Below are 18671 nucleotides of genomic sequence, written 5' to 3'. Positions count from 1 at the left end.
ACTCTTGAATCTTGCAGACAGTGATATTGTGAAAAGAAGGCCGTAGTGAATCCGACTGACTGAGGCCCACGTTGCAAGAAGGATCGGATCCTAAGGGGAAGAGTATTCGTCGCGTGAAGATTTATTGAAGGAACTTTTTGTTTGTTGTTTATGGCACATCAGGTCCTCTGGGGAAAGAGACTTTGTGTAAAACAGACTTGGCCACAGCAGGCCCTGATGTTTTGGTAACAAACTGAGCGCTCGTGCTGGAGAAACCCAGGAGTGTGCTGTGCTCAAGAGTCCCCCCTTGTCCCGTGCTAAAAACCTGTTGAAGGGAGACCTCAGCTATACCATCCTGACTTATAATTTGGTGAACACTTCTTTCTTTTCTTGTGAACATTATCCCACACTATTCTGTGGCATAGCAGTAAGCACTGGCAATAGGTTTTTTAGTATAGGCCCTTTTTATTTGAATAGACTCCACTTGGACTGCATTAATGTTTTATGGTCGTAGCTTGCTCCCATCTTAGATTTTGCTGGAAGGTACACAGACCAAGGCATATAACCTCATTTGGAACACCTAACAGGAGTTCTGGGGAAGTCAAAACCAATAGTTACTTTTAGATTACTTTCAGTAATACCAGTGTAGTAGACCCTTATCAGTTTTACCGTGACGCTCAGCAAGAAATCACATAGTTATAATAACTGGACAATATACCTTGTGTCGATAGTGGAACACTGATTTTAGGAACAGTATAAACCTATAACTCTGATTCGGGATAACAGTTATTCTAGGGGAGTTGGGCCTTTGGGTGTAATATTCAATTACAGTTGCTTTTTAGTTGACAGACTAAGGGAAGCCATAACTCTAACTTATTTTAGGATAACACTGTTATACTCAAGGTAACTAAAACCTATACACATTTTACCGGCGCTATCAGCAACTTAAAGGCAGGTATTAAATCTAAGACTGTTTTTTGTGTCTGTCTGCAACTGACCAAGGAAAGCAAAACCCAGTGTTACACTTTATGAATGACTCAACTTATTCTAGGTAGGTAAAATCTAAGAGAGACTTATTCTGGACAGGCTAACAGCAAGCCAGGGGAGCAAGACCCAGTTGGGGGCACTCCTACATTTATCCTAAAAGGAATAGTGTTGTGAAACCAACAGCATTACATTTGGGAAGATGCATAACCAAATCACAGGTGAGTAATATAACCTTGCATCTACTTTCTGTTAGAATGGCGAAACAATTTCTAAGGAAAGATTGATGTTATGTATACTTTTCAGAATGACAGAACAATTCTAAGGTAAGTAATAACTTTTGTAACTGGTCTCTCTGAGTTAGTTACCAACAAACTTATTTTGCAAGTAAGTAACTTTTAAACACATATTCTCTTTTCTAGGCAAAAGGCCCAATCCTTAGAAGTCTTTCCCTTATTCTTGGAGCATGAATGCTCTCAGTGGCAGAAAGGGGGGTCACTAGGCTCTAGTGTCCCACAGGCAGGTCAGGATAGGTTCTGAAGTAGCAAAAGTCAGAGTTCCTAAGGAAGACTGTTAGAACATGTAAGTACTTTACTTTAGAGTTAGTTGAGGGTCCAGGAGCTTCGGAGAAGACATTCTAGGAGGATTCCAGCAGCATCCTGAGTGCACTGGATGAGAGGACTCGCAATCACAGAAAACACCCAATCACAGGAATCAGAAGAGACTTAAGGTAAGGAAATACCCAAGCCATCACAGTACCTCAGCACAGCAGGAGGACTGCAGCCAAAAACCGAGTTGTTGAATTCCTTCGTCCAGAAGACAGGACACTGGAAGGACCTTTGCAGCCAGGGTCACAGGGGAAGGCTCTAGGCAAGGATTTCCTCACGGCTAGAGGCAACTCTGTGGATTTGGCACCTTTTTCTTGAGCACCGAAAGTAGACAGAATATCGCTGGTTAGATTCCCGTTGTTTGCAACGTCCAGCACTCTGGTGAGGGGACTTTTCAGACTGGAATCGTGCCTCTGGAGATCCATCAGGATGCCCACAAAGTTTAGCGAGATTCATAATACGGAAGACCGTGCACCGCACAGTAGTTCGAGGTCCCACAGTATTGGGGTATTGCAGCCCCGCGAGGTCGCAGCACGGCATGGGAAGGTTCAACGTACAGGTCTTCATGAGTCTAGTGGGTCTCACCAAGCTCTGGGCCTGGGTCGTTGTTTGGGGGAGTCCCCAGGTGGCTTGGCAGGAAGGGCTACAGCAGGCTCTGGTTACATAGCAGGCTTACATAGCAGGCTCTCCAGATGCTGGAAATTGTTTCAGCTGCAAATTCTTCACCTTCCACTTCGGCTTTGGTTCCAGTGGTCGACTACCTTTTCAGCTTCCCGGATCGGATTTTTATGCAGGTGCACAGCCAAAAAGACGGCCTTGCAACATTCGAACTTGGGGGGTGAGGGAGAGGGGGTTGGCAATCCTTTCAGTACAGCTAACCTCCCAGTGTGAACTGGAATCTCGCACTCAGGCTGGAAGACAAATGCTGCAGAGTTTTGGACTCCTCCCTCGCTTCCTGCCTTCACAGACACTCTGGAGCCTGGGCAGGGAGTCCACAGGACTTCCGCAGAACATAAAAATCACACAAAGGAATTTTCCACCCTGGATGTCAGGGGAAGGAACAAGAAAGGACCAGGAACACTAAAATGCTGGAAAAACAAGACCGGGGCCATTTTGGTAAAAGGAGCCCCCTGGGTGCCTTTACTGGGGCTGTGAAAATAGCCTGGTGCACCAAATTAATAAAAAGGTTCACTGCCACCAGCTATTAAAGGTAAGTTTGTCCTTGTAACATAAATGTTACATTTAAATGAGAAAGGGGATACTCCGTATCTTCCCAGCACTCCACATAAGGTGGGGGATGCTGGTCTCACTTTATCAATAAAATGTAAAAGGGATCCAAAGATCCTTTTTACCCTTGGGAAATGTAGTTCTAACAAGGTTAGCTAGAGAAAGATAAAAGGGGAGCCCCTAGGCAACCCAGCAACAATTGGCATCTATTGCCAAAAAAGCTGTCAAAGAGGATAACTTTTAAAAGATACTATGGATAGTCTTAAAAATGACGCCCATAAAAAGAGTAAAAGATTCTGCGAGTGTAGAAAAAGGTACCCACTCACAGAGGTATAAGGAAAAATAATCTACCAGTAAAAGCAACAGGTTCTGAGGTTGACACGAGTCAGGAAGATTTATCATTACTATGAATATCTTACCTAACAATGTAGGGGAATTTTTAAATACTTTGCTTTTATATATCCAAAGCTGGGTGCCTTGAGAATACTCTGGATTGCTTGCGATGATGACTTCTACATATTTTGATAAAACTAGGATAGGTTTTCAGCATCTTTTATTAGCTTTTAGTGAATATTCGAAATTGAAGGGTCTTTTAATCAATCCAGGGAAAATGAGAATAGTAGAATGCTCAAAGAGAAAAAACTGTGTTCACCTAAATGGGTTTTGGAAAATATTGCTTTGAGACGTGCCTCAAGCATAACCTATTTGGGTTTTCACATAACCGCCCAGCAGGGATTTCAGAATACGCGTTTATTTTTAAAACTTTAAGTTCTACCTTGACTAACTACTTAAAGTCGACAGAAAATGTGGCAGTCTTTCCATGAAACAGGCCATTGATTTTTACGAAGGCAAAATTATTCAGAAAATGGTATACGGGCTGGAATTGTGGAACAATGCATCCTTTGGTTTGTTAGATAGATTGGAGGCTTCAATCTGGAGGTAAAACTTGAAAGTGCCTAAAGCTGTTCTGCTTGGAGCGATTCGTTATGAATTGGACTTACTATCAATTAAGGTTTGTGTCCAGTGGAGATTATTGGCTCTCCTTTACAGATTAATTTCTACTCCCAAGGGCTTGCTATATTACGATTTAAATGTGTATATGGAAGCGCAGCTTGCACAGGGAAAATGTTTTTTAAAAAAAATATTATTTGTATTTATTTTTGACATAATCAAAACAACTCTCATATTATTAAGAACCAAACACAAATTCAATAACATAACTTCCCTCCCCACCCCCTCGTTCAATCTAGGCCTATACTGCACTCCTTATGCCTCCCTTATTCAATTCCTGTGTCGTGTATAGCTGCAGCAGCTACGCATACAGGGATCTCTTCGGATTCTTGAGCCTTGTGCTCAGAGGCTGTCAATTCAGCTATAAGCAGTTTCCACATTTAAACCCTTCTCCCTCCCTGTTCTTCCTCTCTGCTGGACGTCTCTTGCCACACAGTGGTCTCTGCATTGGCCCATTTTAACAAGTCCATCCACCATACTTGCGCCACAGGTCTTGCTAGTGCCTTCCACCCCATCGCAATCCTCAGTTTCGCCAAAATATACACCTTTAAGTTTACTCACAAGCTCAGCTCGTTTGGGTTTCGGAAAACACCCCAACAGGCACGCCTTGGGAGACTCTAGATCTAGAGTGATTTCTGCTTTCACCAATAGGTGTCACCTCCCTCCAACATCTGCCAATTTCTGCACACGCCCAAAACATATGCACCAGATCCGCGCCTGCCTCCCCACATTTCAGGCGCGTCGGAATACCTGCCAGGCTAAACCTAGCTATCTTGGGCGGAGTCAGTATGCCCTATGTGTCGCGTACAACTGAATCTGCTGCAGTCCTGTGTCCCTAGACACTTTTTTATGATACATTTTTACCCTTTTCCGTCTTTCATCTGACAGTGATTCCCCCAGGTCTGCTTCCCACTTCAGTCTAATTTGATCAATATCCTTTTCCACCTTAGACATTAAAAGCTCGTACATACGTGACACTTTGTGCCTTCGCTCTGATATGTCATAAAATTATTCGATCTCCTCTACTGGCTGCAAGGGCGTGTCTGATTCCAGCCATCTTCTTCTTAGGCTTCTCAAAAGTCTAGCATGTGTGATGTATTGCTCTCTATGTATTCCCATGTCAACTGTCAGCTCTTTGAATCCTATGGGTATTCCTTATTTAAGTACACCCCCTACTGTAATTACTCTCATGGGTTTCCAACTCTTTTGTACATTCCTCCTAGTCTGGTCGTCCGACCCTTTTAGCGCCACTAGTGGTATTTGCGGGAAATATGCTTCCACACATCCTAGTAGCTGTATCGCTCTGCACCACATCTTGCATTCCAGGCGCAATAGAAGGTGCTCACTAGTTATTGCACAGCAAAAATGTTTGTGTCTAATGGGACGGCTGGGCGTTTACTGTATCAATTTGTTGAAAGAGGTCAACTTCGATCTAGACACTTTGAAAGCTAACCCAGAGAAAGTGAAAGCTGTCTTGTACGATAAGGACTGGAGTGTTATTATCGATCAGTTCTATGGTTATCCCTCACTTTCCCACTTGGCTCATGAACATAAGAAATGGGTATGGCGGCCCCATATTTGCTTTTATTTCCAAATCGTTTTTTTATTCAAATTCTTTTGCGTCTTATATGGAATTTGCTGCCAGCCCGTGAGGCACAGTTAAGAAGGAAATTGATCAGTTATTGGAGAAGCCAGTTGTCGATTTTGTAAAGATGAAACGATTATTGAAACTAAACATCTGTTTTGGGAGTGTTCTGCACTGTCTCTACAAAGAACGGCATATTTTAGGAAAATGCTTTCATTCATTCAGTGGGCAGATATCGAGAATTTATGGGAAAACTGAGCAAAAAAAGTAGACAGCAGTGGGAATTGCAGTAGCTGGTTTTAATTCACTGAAGTTGGTGCATTTGAATGATTCTGGGGCTATGACTATGTATTAACTGACTTTTTTTAAACAATTTAGTTTCAGGACAGCTATATATGTTTTTATGAGGAAATGAATGTTAGATCATACATGCAGGTATATTATTTTGATGCTGCTTTTTTTTAACTTTGCTCGATTGTCTCTATATTTTGTTTTCTATTTGTATTTATTGTAAGCATGTATTATTGTTCATAATTAACTTGAAGAATTGGTTTTAATCTAAGGAATTGTAAAGGTTTTATTTTAACCAATTACAATAAAAAACAAAAAGACTGTTGATGAACCAGATGAATCTGTACCCAACTATAAAAAATATCTACACCATCCCTATGCCTCATAATATATCTGGAGACTCTGACTTATCAAACACTTGAATGGAAGACCTTGGATAGTGATAAACAAGGCAGATTATATTGCGCTTTGGGATCAGATAATACACTTCTACCCGGATAAGGAACAGAGAAATAAAATGTATACTCCACTTCTATAACCGTATATTCCACACCATCTGCATACATTGATTGGGCTTTAGGGGGTTCTCTCGCTTGTTGGCGAGACTGTACATTTTCAGCAACAATGGCTCGTATGATGTAGGCATGCCCTAAGATTCACACCCTGGTGACCCAAATAAGGACAAAGTTAAAGAACGCTTTTAAATGACAGATGCAGATTCCTTTTTGGGTAGAGGGGTTCATCTCTTAAACTTGAAAGCTGTTGAAATAAGCGTCATACAAAAGTTATTATTTTCAGCAAGGAACGCTATTGTTTTAGCTTGGAAATCTGGTCGAGACCCCACTGTTTGGGAATGACTGTTGCTATTTTCACAGCTCCGTATTGCGCAGAGCTGCCTTTCCCAAAAAAAGACAGTTTATTGCTTGCCGCAGACACACTGTGATCCATGTAGGACCAGTGTATTCAAATAAGTTCCTGAAACTGTTTTACATATGCTAGGGGTACTTATTGGGAGAATGCATCGATCGCCAACAGCCTGGCCACTGAATTTGGATAACCCATTCCGAAAAGGAGATGCCGTGTAGGAATGAGATATTGAGCATGGCCTTGCTATGTATGTCTATTTGGGTCTTTTCATACCAAAGATTTTCAATTTCTGGTTTAGAAAAATGTTTGTTAATATTTCAAATGTTAAACTATTCTTTGTTTTTATCACCCAAAGTACTGCACTAACATTTAACTGCAAATAATCGACTTTTAAACATGTACTAAGTTGATCCCCTAAAGTGCATTGCATTATTTTCACCTCTTTCTAGGGAATGCTTGTGGAGGTTCTTCTTCCCACCAGATTACCAAGTTTTAAAAGTAACACAAGTTGCACAGCCTGGAAAACTGAGAGAAATCCTTGCTTTTGAACTGCGGATGAACATCATTGAAAATGCTACCATCGACTTGCTTTTCACCAAAAATAGGGTACATGGTTATTAAAATGGTCTATGATTTGTTTTGAATCTTATAATATTGGTTATCATTTGTTATGTGACGGTATGTTATTTACTTGCTTCTTTGGTTCTTCAGTTATTCTAAAGGCAACTTCTGTAGGCTCCGGTCCACTGGATGTAGTTTACACATTTTTCAGAGTATTCATTTCTGTATTTTTTATGTTGTATGGCATATGACATTAAAATTCCTTAACAGTTATTTGTTGGTGGCCTTCTCAACACACTGAAAAATGAATCCAACAGGTAGTATTATCGCACTATACTATATGATACAAATGTATACATTCACCGTAAGTTCAAATATACATCAAATTACTTATTCAGCAAAGCAGGTACGTAGATGAGATGCAGAAATGAGGGAACTGGGTCACAGGTCAATAACCTAACTTAAGCAGCACAAACCCTAAGAAGAATGTGTCCTTGCACCCAAAGGTCAAAGGAACCACAATGTTTCTCCCCAGAATGGAATCTCTGCAGGTAAGCTGTAATTTACATGTGTTGGTAATAGTTCAAACTGTTCCTCAACAATTTTACTAAAGGTAAGTAAATGTTTTCTTGTATTTGAAGTTACTCTACCCAGGTTCAATGACCAAAAGGTGAGTGGAATGGACTGTAGAAGACCAAGGGACTCATTCCCAATGTTGTCCTATAGAGAACGTGGGGCAGATACGCTGCGTTTACTTACCCCCTGACTCTGATTTTCCCAGATGAGATTGTAGATCGTCTGGGGTCGTTCTTCCACTGTTGGTTCTGGTGAGAAGTGCCCCAGAGTTGCGGGTTTGAGGATTCTTCTGGTTGGGTGCAGCTGCAAGGTGCAACCTCTGTTGATGAAGATGTTCAAGAAACGCAGAAGCAGATCTCCTCAGGACACTTTGCAGGTTTGAGAAAGGCGAGTACCAGTGATGGTCTTCGCAGAAAGGTGACGACGGATGTCTTTCCAGTTGAGGTCACAGAAGCTGCTCCAGGACAGTATCCCTTGATGCTGGGACGCTGAAGTAGCCGGAGACGGTGACTTGTGGTACACGCTCGTGACCAACGAAGTTCAAGGCTTCAATGTGGAATGGCAACTCTTCTGGCGAGGTAGCCCCCGAGAGAGCTGGTCAGTCCACTGGGCAGTCCAGGGACAGTTCCGAAGGCTCAGAAGGGCAGGATCCTCAAAGGCATCGACATTGGTTGGTGCCACTAGTCCAAGGCTTGACGCACCACTCAGGGTCTTTGGACATTAGGTAATCAAACAGGGCTTCATCTGGCCGGACACAGGAAGGGATGCTGATCCTCTCCAGGAGTCGTCTTCAGATCTTCAGCAGGCTGTTCTTCTTTGAGGGATTCTTGGCTCCAATGAAGATCTGAAGAAATTGCTGCAGAGATCCTCTTCTTATTCAAAATTCGAGCTGGAAGCAAGTGCAAGCCCACTGTTGGGCAAGATTGTATGCAGTACCCTTTGGGTGCACTACAACAACCCTGACCTCCTGGCAATAGGATCACAACCTTTTGTATAAGTCTGTACTACACAGGTTGGTAGCGTGATTGTGCAGCCAACCTTATCTCAAGAGGGGTCAATGGGAGCTGTAGGGGAGTTGCACAGAGATTCACAGTGACAAGTATTCAAATAAACTCTTACACACAAGGTTTCTTGATTAAACAATTATTAATTTACTAGTCAGTTAGAGTAAGCCGTCTTCAGAAGGGGCAATAGAATAGTAACACACAAATACACTCCAAAATACACACTCTTAATATTTCTAAATCAGTAAGTACCCTTTTGGGATGGCACACAGACACTTCCTACACCCTCCGGTAAGTTTAGTAACTAGGACACTGTGGACATTAATATACCACTGTTTGCATTTAGAATAAGATTTAGGAGTATGTGAAAAGAAAAGGATTATTAGAACAAAACAAGAGATCACACAAATATTCTGAAGCAGGTTAGTACTTTTGGTAACCCCCCAGTGCAAAGTTAGTTAACCCTTTCCTGGAAGGAAGACCAAACACAATGACAGAGGGAAGAAGAGTCATTCAGGGAGCCAGGCTCGGCCAAAGTCAATTGGTCAAAAGTCTGTGAGCTGAAGCACTTCTTGCAGGTAAGTAAAAGTCTTGCACAATGTTTTAGAAGTCTTTGTAGAAAAGAAGAAACCGAAGCAGGGCCACAAGCTGATTAGGCTTGTGAAGTATAGAAGCTGTTTAGCAACTGTACAGGGCAACCCAGACAAGTCTCAGCAGACAACAAGCAAGGTTACAACAAGAGGTAAGTTCTCTTAGACTGTATAGCACCTTTGGTTTGAGGAAAAGGGCTTTGGATAGCTTCTGTTCCTGTGCAGCTCTGCAGATCCTGTGTTCCTGTGCCTCAGTCGTGGGGACAAGAGGGGGGACGTCTGGAGGGCTCCTGCGCTGCAACGGAACGGTCGGCAACAGAAAAGGACCAACTTCTATTCAGTGGTACTTCACGTTTCAGCTCCTCGCGTCTAAGCAAATTGCTAGACCGCAGACTCTTGGCTGTCGTGATGGGCATCCTTGCATCCTTGCATCTGGGGTCCAGCACTCTGTTGAGGTGGCTCAGGCTCTGTCAGTCCTACTTCCTGGGAGACCGGAGGATTTTCCTGGAGCTTTTGGCCAACTTAAAAGCAACGCACACAATCTCCATGGCTTTTCGGTTCCAACAGCAACTGCAGTAGAATTTCAACTCTGAGAGGATGTCCAGGTGGCTTACTTTGGAGTTGATTGGTCCCACCAACTCAAGGGGAGAAGTGGTCCTTGCAGGGCTTCTCTAGTCGAAACGAAATTTGGAGTTTCAGCACAGTGTCATGATGCCTACCTCCAAGGAGCCAGGTCCGACCCAGCAACCCCAGAGGCAGGTATCATTTCCCCCAGGGGAGTGCCAGCGGGCCCAAGTGGGGCCCTTTGGACGCAGTCCTGGCGCCTTAGGTGCCAGGCTCATGTTGGACCTCTGTCCTGGGGCCTCAGGCGCCAGGCTCATAAAGCTAGACAGTGTTTTAATGTGCACTTACCTGATGCAGACCATGCTGCCACATCCAGGCCCTCTTGAGGCCTGAATAGGAACTACTTTACCTGTGGGACTACTTTGCACCCGGGTGTGGTCGGGGAAGGATACATACCTGATCGGAGGAAGGATACACACTTGGAACCTCTTCCAAAGCTATTTAAACCACACCCGATCAGCAACTCACGCATCGCGTTGTTCTGCTCCTCGCAGCTGGACGCTCACGGTGTCAGCTACTGCATCTGGACTTCAGCCACGCCTGTCAGCATCCTGGGTCACCTGCAAAGGGAGACAAGAGACCTAGCAGCTAATCTGCACCACAGAGACATCACCGACGATCCTGAAAGGGAAGACATCATTTTTAAAAGCATTTCGTTACGATCGCTGCAGCGCTGCATTTCACTCCCCTTTCCTGGTTCCTCCATCTTCAGCAGCGATCATCCGGATACACAGCCACTTCCCATAGCCTAGAGAAAAAGACCAGAATAAGAGGTGAGAGAAGGAAGGGAAAAAAGACAGACATTAGATGAGCGAATGCAAAAACATTACCTGAGCGCTCATCTAGGACTTACCAGATCTTTACTGGAACTGCACGTTTCACTTCGGGTGGCGCCATATCTCCGGCATTCCGAACCCCGGCCCCTGTGGGGAAAAGACATCAACATCAGCGCTTTGTTGCAAGAAGTCTCCAAAGAAATCTTCATTCATCACCTGAAAAAAGACAATGAACATTATTATTTAAAGCTTGAACTTTTGAACTTGCAACAGAACTTTTACAGCGCCTTACCAGTATAATCAAGCTTACCTGAACTCCCATCCAACCTCAATCCAGTGAAGTAACTGGGTTCAACGCGCCCCTGCGTCAGAAGCAGGATGGAGAGCTTGTCCTTTCAGACCCTAAGGTGAGACTTCACGGGGAATCGTGGAAGGGTATCGTGGAGGGTTGGAAGAGAGTGGGAGGCTTGAGCATAACTCAGTCAGTAGGTAATACTCCCTTTTCACGCACAGGGGAATATTCCTGCGAGCCGGAGAAGCCAGAGTAGAGGGCCCTTCCTGTCCATCTTCAGAGTCCTGCGCTTCACCATTGAAGAAGCATCAGCACTCGAAGCCAGACCTGCGCCTCCGTGGGAATCAGGTGAGCGTTACAGAACGCGAAGCCTACCCACAATTTCCCACCCGGGCGCTATGGAGACTTCCGAGACTGACCAGCTGGCCCAGCTTTTGGGGGAGTTACGGGCAGAGGTGCACTCAGCCCGCCAGGAGACTAACGCTCTCAAAAGAGAACTGATCTTATCTAAGGAAAGAGCTGATGACCTAGCCAAAAGGTTATTACAGGCCCAGGCAGGGCGCACACTCCTTTACCTAACTCCGGAGACATTTCCACATCAATGGGTTTGAGTAACCCGGTACAAATTAATCTACCTGGACACATGCCTTTGGCCCCGCCTGAACGTTTTGCGGGGGATCCCAAGAAATATGCCGTCTTTATGAACCAATGTCGTTTACACTTTCTATGCAGACCCGGAGCCTTCCCTAACGACCAGACCAAGGTAGCCTTTATACTATCTTACCTCAGTGGCAGTGCTGCCGATTGGTCTATTCCATTGGTAAATCAGGATGATCCCATTCTCCAGAATTTTCAGGGCTTCCAGGCCAGCATGGAAAGATTGTTCGCTCGAATCTCTCAAGGACAGGCCCTTGATAACGAACTGCTATCCTTACGACAAGGTAATCAGGATCTTCTGTCCTACATAGCCACCTTTAACAGACTGGTTGTGGAAACTGGATGGCCAGAAAGCAAAAGGATCACATTGTTTCATCGAGGCCTGTGCGGAGAGCTCAAGGATGTTCTAGCTCAGATAGTAAACCCACCCCAGGTCTGCGCAGACTGCATTGACTTGGTGGTTCAACTTGATCACAGACTTCAAAATAGAAAAGCAGATCGGTTCAAGTATGAAAACCGAGCACCGATCAAAACCCACGCTACCTCCAAGAGTACCGACGTATCTGAACCTATGCAAATCGGTGGTGTTAAAGGACCATTAACGCAGAAAGAACGAGAGAGAAGGCGGCAAATGCAACTTTGTCTGTATTGCGGGACTTCCGGTCACTTTCTTCGAAATTGTCCAGTTAAACCACTTAAGAAGGTGGTTGGAGCTACTGATAACGAATTAGTGACACCTGATTCGGGAAACGACCTAGCCCGGCAAGCGTAGGGGTCCGCTTGCCGAGCTTGAAAACTAACTCTTTGACCTCGCATTTCGTCATGCCAATGGTGCTCGTGGACCCAAAACAGCCTAAGCAGTTGCATGCTATAAAAGCATACATCGACAGTGGAGCTATTGGAAATTACATAGACCGTGAATTAGCTTCCAGGATTAAGCTTCCTCTCCGCCCGAAAGTAACCCAAGATGTCATTACTACAGTAGATGGAACCGAAATAGCCTCAGGACCTGTAACGCATTCCACTGTTGAAGTGACACTGGTGGGTCAGGATGGACATCGGGAAGCAATCGTGTTTGATGTGATCAAGGCCCCACAATTTCAAGTAATTCTTGGAATTCCTTGGTTAGAAACACATAATCCCAGAATTGACTGGCGAGCAAAGAAGATAAGTTTTCCCGATTGTGAACCAACTTGTTATCCAAGAAATCCAGCTATGGGTCTAGCCACAGCAACTTCCACCCCTGTACAGCTACCATCAGAATACCAAGAATTCCAAGACATTTTTCAGAAAGAACAGGCTAACACGTTACCTCCCCATCGGTCTTATGATTGCCAGATCAATCTGGTACCCAATGCTCAACTACCTTGTAGTAGGATTTATGCTCTTACGGAACCTGAGAACCTGCATTTGCGTCAGTATTTAGATCAGTACCTAGCCAATGGTTTTATTCGCCCGTCCAAGTCTCCTGTCTCTTCAGCTCTGTTCTTCGTGCCAAAAAAAGAAGGCGACCTTAGAACGTGTATAGACTATCGCGCCCTAAATCAAATAACGATTAAGAATCGTTATCCTCTGCCCTTGATCCCTGAGCTTTTCGACCAGGTGAAAGACGCTTGTGTGTACACCAAGTTAGATCTCCGAGGAGCTTATCACCTGGTGCGCATAAAAGAAGGCGACGAATGGAAGACTGCATTCCGCACCAAATTTGGGCTCTTCGAATATTAGGTGATGCCCTTCGGTTTGTGCAATGCACCTGCCGCCTTTCAGTACTTTATGAATGATGTTCTTCGGGAACTTATCGATGTCTGCATCATTGTTTACATTGACGACATCCTGGTGTACTCTTCTTCAGAATCTGATCACAGAAAACATGTTAGGGCAGTTCTTGAGAAACTGCGCCAGCACAGACTATTTGCAAAACTCGAAAAATGCGTTTTTCATACCACAGAAGTTGAGTTTCTCGGATTCATCCTGACACCTCAAGGAGTCCGAATGGACTTGCGAAAGGTGGACGCCATCCTCAAATGGCCATCTCCAAGCTCGGTGAAGGGAGTTCAGAGCATGCTCGGCTTTGCCAATTTCTATCGAAGATTCATCCCGGAATTTTCCCGAACAGTCCAACCCATCATCACTCTCCTAAAGAAAAACAAACGCTTCGAATGGACTCTTGAGGCCGAACAAGCCTTCCAGGACCTGAAAACCAAATTCACCTTTGCACCTGTATTGAAGCACCCGCACCCAGATCTCCCGTACATAGTGGAAACCGATGCTTCCAGTTCGGCCATGGGAGCTGTCCTGTCGCAAAGAGACCCAAAAACTATCCAACTACACCCAGTGGCCTTTTGGTCCAGAAAATGTTCTCCTCCTGAAATCAACTACGCAATTACCGATAAAGAGTTACTGGCCATCAAATCTGCTTTCAAGGCTTTGCGTCACTACCTTCTCGGGGCAAGACACACCATCACCGTAATTACGGACCACAGAAACTTACAGTATTTAAAGACGGCCAAAGCTCAATGTTCACGACAACTCCGATGGGCTCTATTCTTTGCGGAATTTAATTTTGTAATTACCTATCGCCCTGGCTGCAAGAATGGAAAAGCAGACGCCTTATCCCGGATTGGCATGGAAGAACCTAATTCGAGCTTAGAACCTGTGCCCATCATACCTGAGCAAAGAATCTTAGGCTTAACTTCATTGCAATCTATTGAGGATATCCAAACACAAGTAAAACAACTTCTAGACTCTTCAACCTTACTGGAATGGAGTCAAAAGGGTCCTCATTACACCGTTAAGGATGACTTACCCTACTTCCAGGAGCGGTTGTTTCTGCCAAGTAAAGATTTGCAAGAACTTGTTATTGCCCATCATCATGAATCTTTAATGGAAGGACACCCTGGTATCGCTAAAACGGAGGAAAAAATCAAACGCCACTTCTGGTGGCCTTCTTGGAGAAAAGACATAAAGTCTTTTGTACTGTCTTGTGGAATTTGCGCCCAAAACAAGGCTCAAAAGAAAAGGCCAGCCGGCCTACTTCAACCCTTGGATATTCCACCAGCACCATGGCACACCCTGTCAATGGACTTTATAACAGATCTGCCTCCTTGTGCTGGTTACAACACAATCCTTGTAATTGTGGACCTATTCTCCAAAATGGCCCACTTTATCCCTTTAAAGGGTTTGCCTTCAGCTTCCACCTTGGCCAAGGAATTCCTGGAGAATATAGTTCGCATACTTGGTTTCCCTTCCATTTTAGTCTCGGATCGTGGAAGTGAATTTATCTCACATTTTTGGAAGAAGTGTTGCCAACTAGCACAAATAGATGTGCGGTTATCCACCAGCCACCACCCCCAGACCGACGGACAAACCGAGAGAACCAATCAGACTCTCAAGCAATATCTTCGGTGCATGTTACACCAATCCGAGTTAAATTGGAAAGACATCCTTTGGATCGCAGAATATGCATACAACAATTCAGTGCATTCTGGAACCGGACAAACCCCCTTTTATACTTTGTATGGTCACCATCCTCGGACCTCTGATCTAGATCCACCTCTGACCCTGGAAATGCCCGCAGTAAATCATCTGCATTCCACAATAACCCGAGCCTTCAAAGAAGCTGCAACTCATTTACAGCAAGCCAAGAAAAAGTATAAAGAAAACGCTGATTTGCACCGAAGTAAAACTCCTCCTTACCAAGTAGGAGACCAGGTATGGCTAGCAACTAAACATTTACCCCTCAAGGGCCCGCGAACCTTCAATCCCAGATTCATAGGACCTTATCCCATCAAAGCTATAATCAACCCAGTGGCCTTTAAACTGGATCTACCGTCCAACATGCGTATTCATCCAGTTTTTCATGCATCACTTTTGAAGCCAGTACAACCAGGAACCCGATTGTCCAAGCCTCCAGATCCAGTTCAAATTGAAGGGGAATTAGAATTTGAAGTTAAAGACATTTTAGACTCCAAGGTGGTAAAGTCGAAACTCTTCTATCTTGTTGACTGGAAGGGATATGGACCTCAGGAGAGATCGTGGGAGCATAGTAACCATGTCCACGCACCTCGATTAGTACAAAGGTTTCACCGGAGATTTCCGAACAAGCCCAAACCCCCGGAGGGAAGAACCTTGGGAGGGGCCTTGAGGGGGGGTACTGTCATGATGCCTACCTCCAAGGAGCCAGGTCCGACCCAGCAACCCCAGAGGCAGGTATCATTTCCCCCAGGGGAGTGCCAGCGGGCCCAAGCTGGGGCTCTTTGGACGCAGTCCTGGCGCCTTAGGCGCCAGGCTCATAAAGCTAGACATGTGTTCAAGTGTTTTAATGTGCACTTACCTGATGCAGACCATGCTGCCACATCCAGGCCCTCTTGAGGTCTGAATAGGAACTACTTTACCTGTGGGACTACTTTGCACCCGGGTGTGGTCGGGGAAGGATACATACCTGATCGGAGGAAGGATACACACTTGGAACTTCTTCCAAAGCTATTTAAACCACACCCAATCAGCAACTCACGCATCGAGTTGTTCTGCTCCTCGCAGCTGGACGCTCACCGTGTCAGCTACTGCATCTGGACTTCAGCCACGCCTGTCAGCATCCTGGGTCACCTGCTAAGAGAGAATTGGAGAGAAAGAAGACCATACCCGCTAAAGCTGCATCACGGAGACTTCACATCGACGATCCTGAAAGGGAAGACATCATTTTTAAAAGCATTTCGTTATGATCGCTGCAGCGCTGCATTTCACTCACCTTTCCTGGGTTCCTCCATCTTCAGCAGCGATCATCCGGATACACAGCCACTTCCCAGAGCCTAGAGAAAAAGACAAGAATAAGAGGTGAGAGAAGGAAGGGAATAGGAAAAGCTCAGTTTCCTTCTAAGACTTACCTGTTGGGTCATTCCCATTTCATTTCGGGTCTTGCTGCTTCCAAGCAGGACCCCGGCCCCTATGGGGAAAAAAGACAATGGCCCTCATTACGACCCAGGCGGTAAGGGGTTTACGCCGGCGTAAACTTCGCCGACCCTTACCGCCTGAGTACGAGTTCCCGTAGCGCCATGGTGATTTTAACGCCTGCTTTTTGCAGGCGTTAAAATCCATGGCGCTAAGGGACCTTGTTGTTAATTACGCCACCGTAATTTACGGTAGCGTAATTAACGCCTTCCCCACTCCCATTATGCCCTATGGGGCAAAAATGGGAATGGGGAAGGGTAAATGGGGATTGGGGACTTACCGCCCCGCCAAGGTCGGAATGGGGCGGTAAGTCCGCCAACCACCATGGCGGAGTTGGCAATTTAGCGCCATGGACCATGGTGCTAATAGCACCATGGTTCTCCGCCAAGGTCGTAATGAGGGCCAAAGACATTAGATGAGCGAATGCAAAAACATTACCTGAGCGCTCATCTAGGACTTACCAGATCTTTACTGGAACTGCACGTTTCACTTCGGGTGGCGCCATATCTCCGGCATTCCGAACCCCGGCCCCTATGGGGAAAAGACATCAACATCAGCGCTTTGTTGCAAGAAGTCTCCAAAGGAATCTTCATTCATCACCTGTAAAAAGAAAATGAACATTATTATTTAAAGCTTGAACTTTTGAACTTGCAACAGAACTTTTACAGCGCCTTACCAGTATAATCAAGCTTACCTGAACTCCCATCCAACCCCAATCCAGTGAAGTAACTGGGTTCAACGCGCCCCTGCGTCAGAAGCAGGATGGAGAGCTTGTCCTTTCAGACCCTAAGGTGAGACTTCACGGGGAATCGTGGAAGGGTATTGTGGAGGGTTGGAAGAGAGTGGGAGGCTTGAGCATAACTCAGTCAGTAGGTAATACTCCCTTTTCACGCACAGGGGAATATTCCTGCGAGCCGGAGAAGCCAGAGTAGAGGGCCCTTCCTGTCCATCTTCAGAGTCCTGCGCTTCACCATTGAAGAAGCATCAGCACTCGAAGCCAGACCTGCGCCTCCGTGGGAATCAGGTGAGCGTTACACACAGCGGCAGGGCTTCACCGGGCAAACCAACAGTCCAGGAGTTGCAGCAGGCGTCCTCTTCAAGTTCTTCTTTGGATTCCTTCGTCCAGTGGTCAACTCTGCCTTCCAAACCAAAAACCCTTGCCTTTTATGCAGGTTTCTCCCATTCATTCCAGCCTAGCTGTCAGTCACCCAGCAGGGTGGCTGTCCTGGCTGGACAGCCAGCCGGCCAATCACCTAAGAGTGCATTCCTGGCTCTTAGGAGATTAAGCACAGGGCATTTCGGGCACCTCCCTCGCTTCCTGCCCCCGCCAGACACCCTGGAGCCAGAGGCGGGCTTCACTTGTGAATCCCGCCAAAGACAAAACGAACAAAGGGACCAAACCTGGTTTGCAACGCATAGTAAATCTCAAGAAGGACCTTTCCAAGAAGAAATGGCCATTTTTACAAAAAAAGCACCATTGGGTTCTTTACTGCAGCTGCGAATGCAGCCCGCGTTAAATGCACACCACAGTACTTAAAAGTAAACCACTGCCACCAGCCATTCATCGAGGACAGGGTAACATAAAAATGTTACATGAGACGCTAGACAAAGTGGATACTAAGTAACCCCTCCAGCACCCTATTGTAAGATAGTGTGTGCTGGGTCTAGAGAGTTACAAATGTAAGTAAAGTCAATTTCGCTTAACTGCTCTTGGAAACAGTAATTTATCCAAGAGAAGGTATTTAAACATTGGGGAAATCTGAAAGACTTCCCCCTGTCACTGCATTGCAGGTGCTGTGTGACACAATGTAAAAGATGATGCCTATGGAGTTTGTCAGACTCCACAACCAAAAGAAAGACAAAGCTCAGAAATCGCATTTAAAATACATGGGAGAGTGGGGAAAAAAGGGTCTCACTCTCTCCAGGTAAAATTTCAAAGTCCTAGAATCCAGCAAAAGAGCTGGGGGTCTCTAAGGTAGAGAGGAATTACCACATTTCTGAGAATTCTCCCCAAAACCCACCTATGGTAAGGATCTGCACCATTCAAACAACGTGTAGTTGTCCAATCAGGAAAACTACTATTTTCACATAT

The 18671-nt window shown here is 45.2% G+C and overlaps 1 protein-coding gene across 11 annotated transcripts in view; it reads left to right on the top strand.

Moving 5' to 3' along the window:
- BLTP1 (bridge-like lipid transfer protein family member 1) overlaps positions 1 to 18671 on the top strand; it is a 2946455-nt gene that overhangs the window by 255080 nt on the left and 2672704 nt on the right. For all 11 annotated transcript variants that reach the window (XM_069631149.1, XM_069631145.1, XM_069631146.1 and 8 more), the window contains exon 11: positions 7002 to 7158. In XM_069631149.1, the coding sequence (XP_069487250.1) occupies positions 7002 to 7158 (157 nt within the window). The remainder of the gene's footprint in view (positions 1 to 7001; positions 7159 to 18671) is intronic.

Source organism: Ambystoma mexicanum, chromosome 6q (genome assembly GCF_040938575.1).
Source record: "Ambystoma mexicanum isolate Mex_15411 chromosome 6q, UKY_AmexF1_1, whole genome shotgun sequence".
NCBI lineage: Eukaryota > Metazoa > Chordata > Amphibia > Caudata > Ambystomatidae > Ambystoma > Ambystoma mexicanum.
The sequence above is the reverse complement of the archived record's forward strand: the minus strand, read 5'-3'. Positions and strand labels throughout refer to the sequence as shown.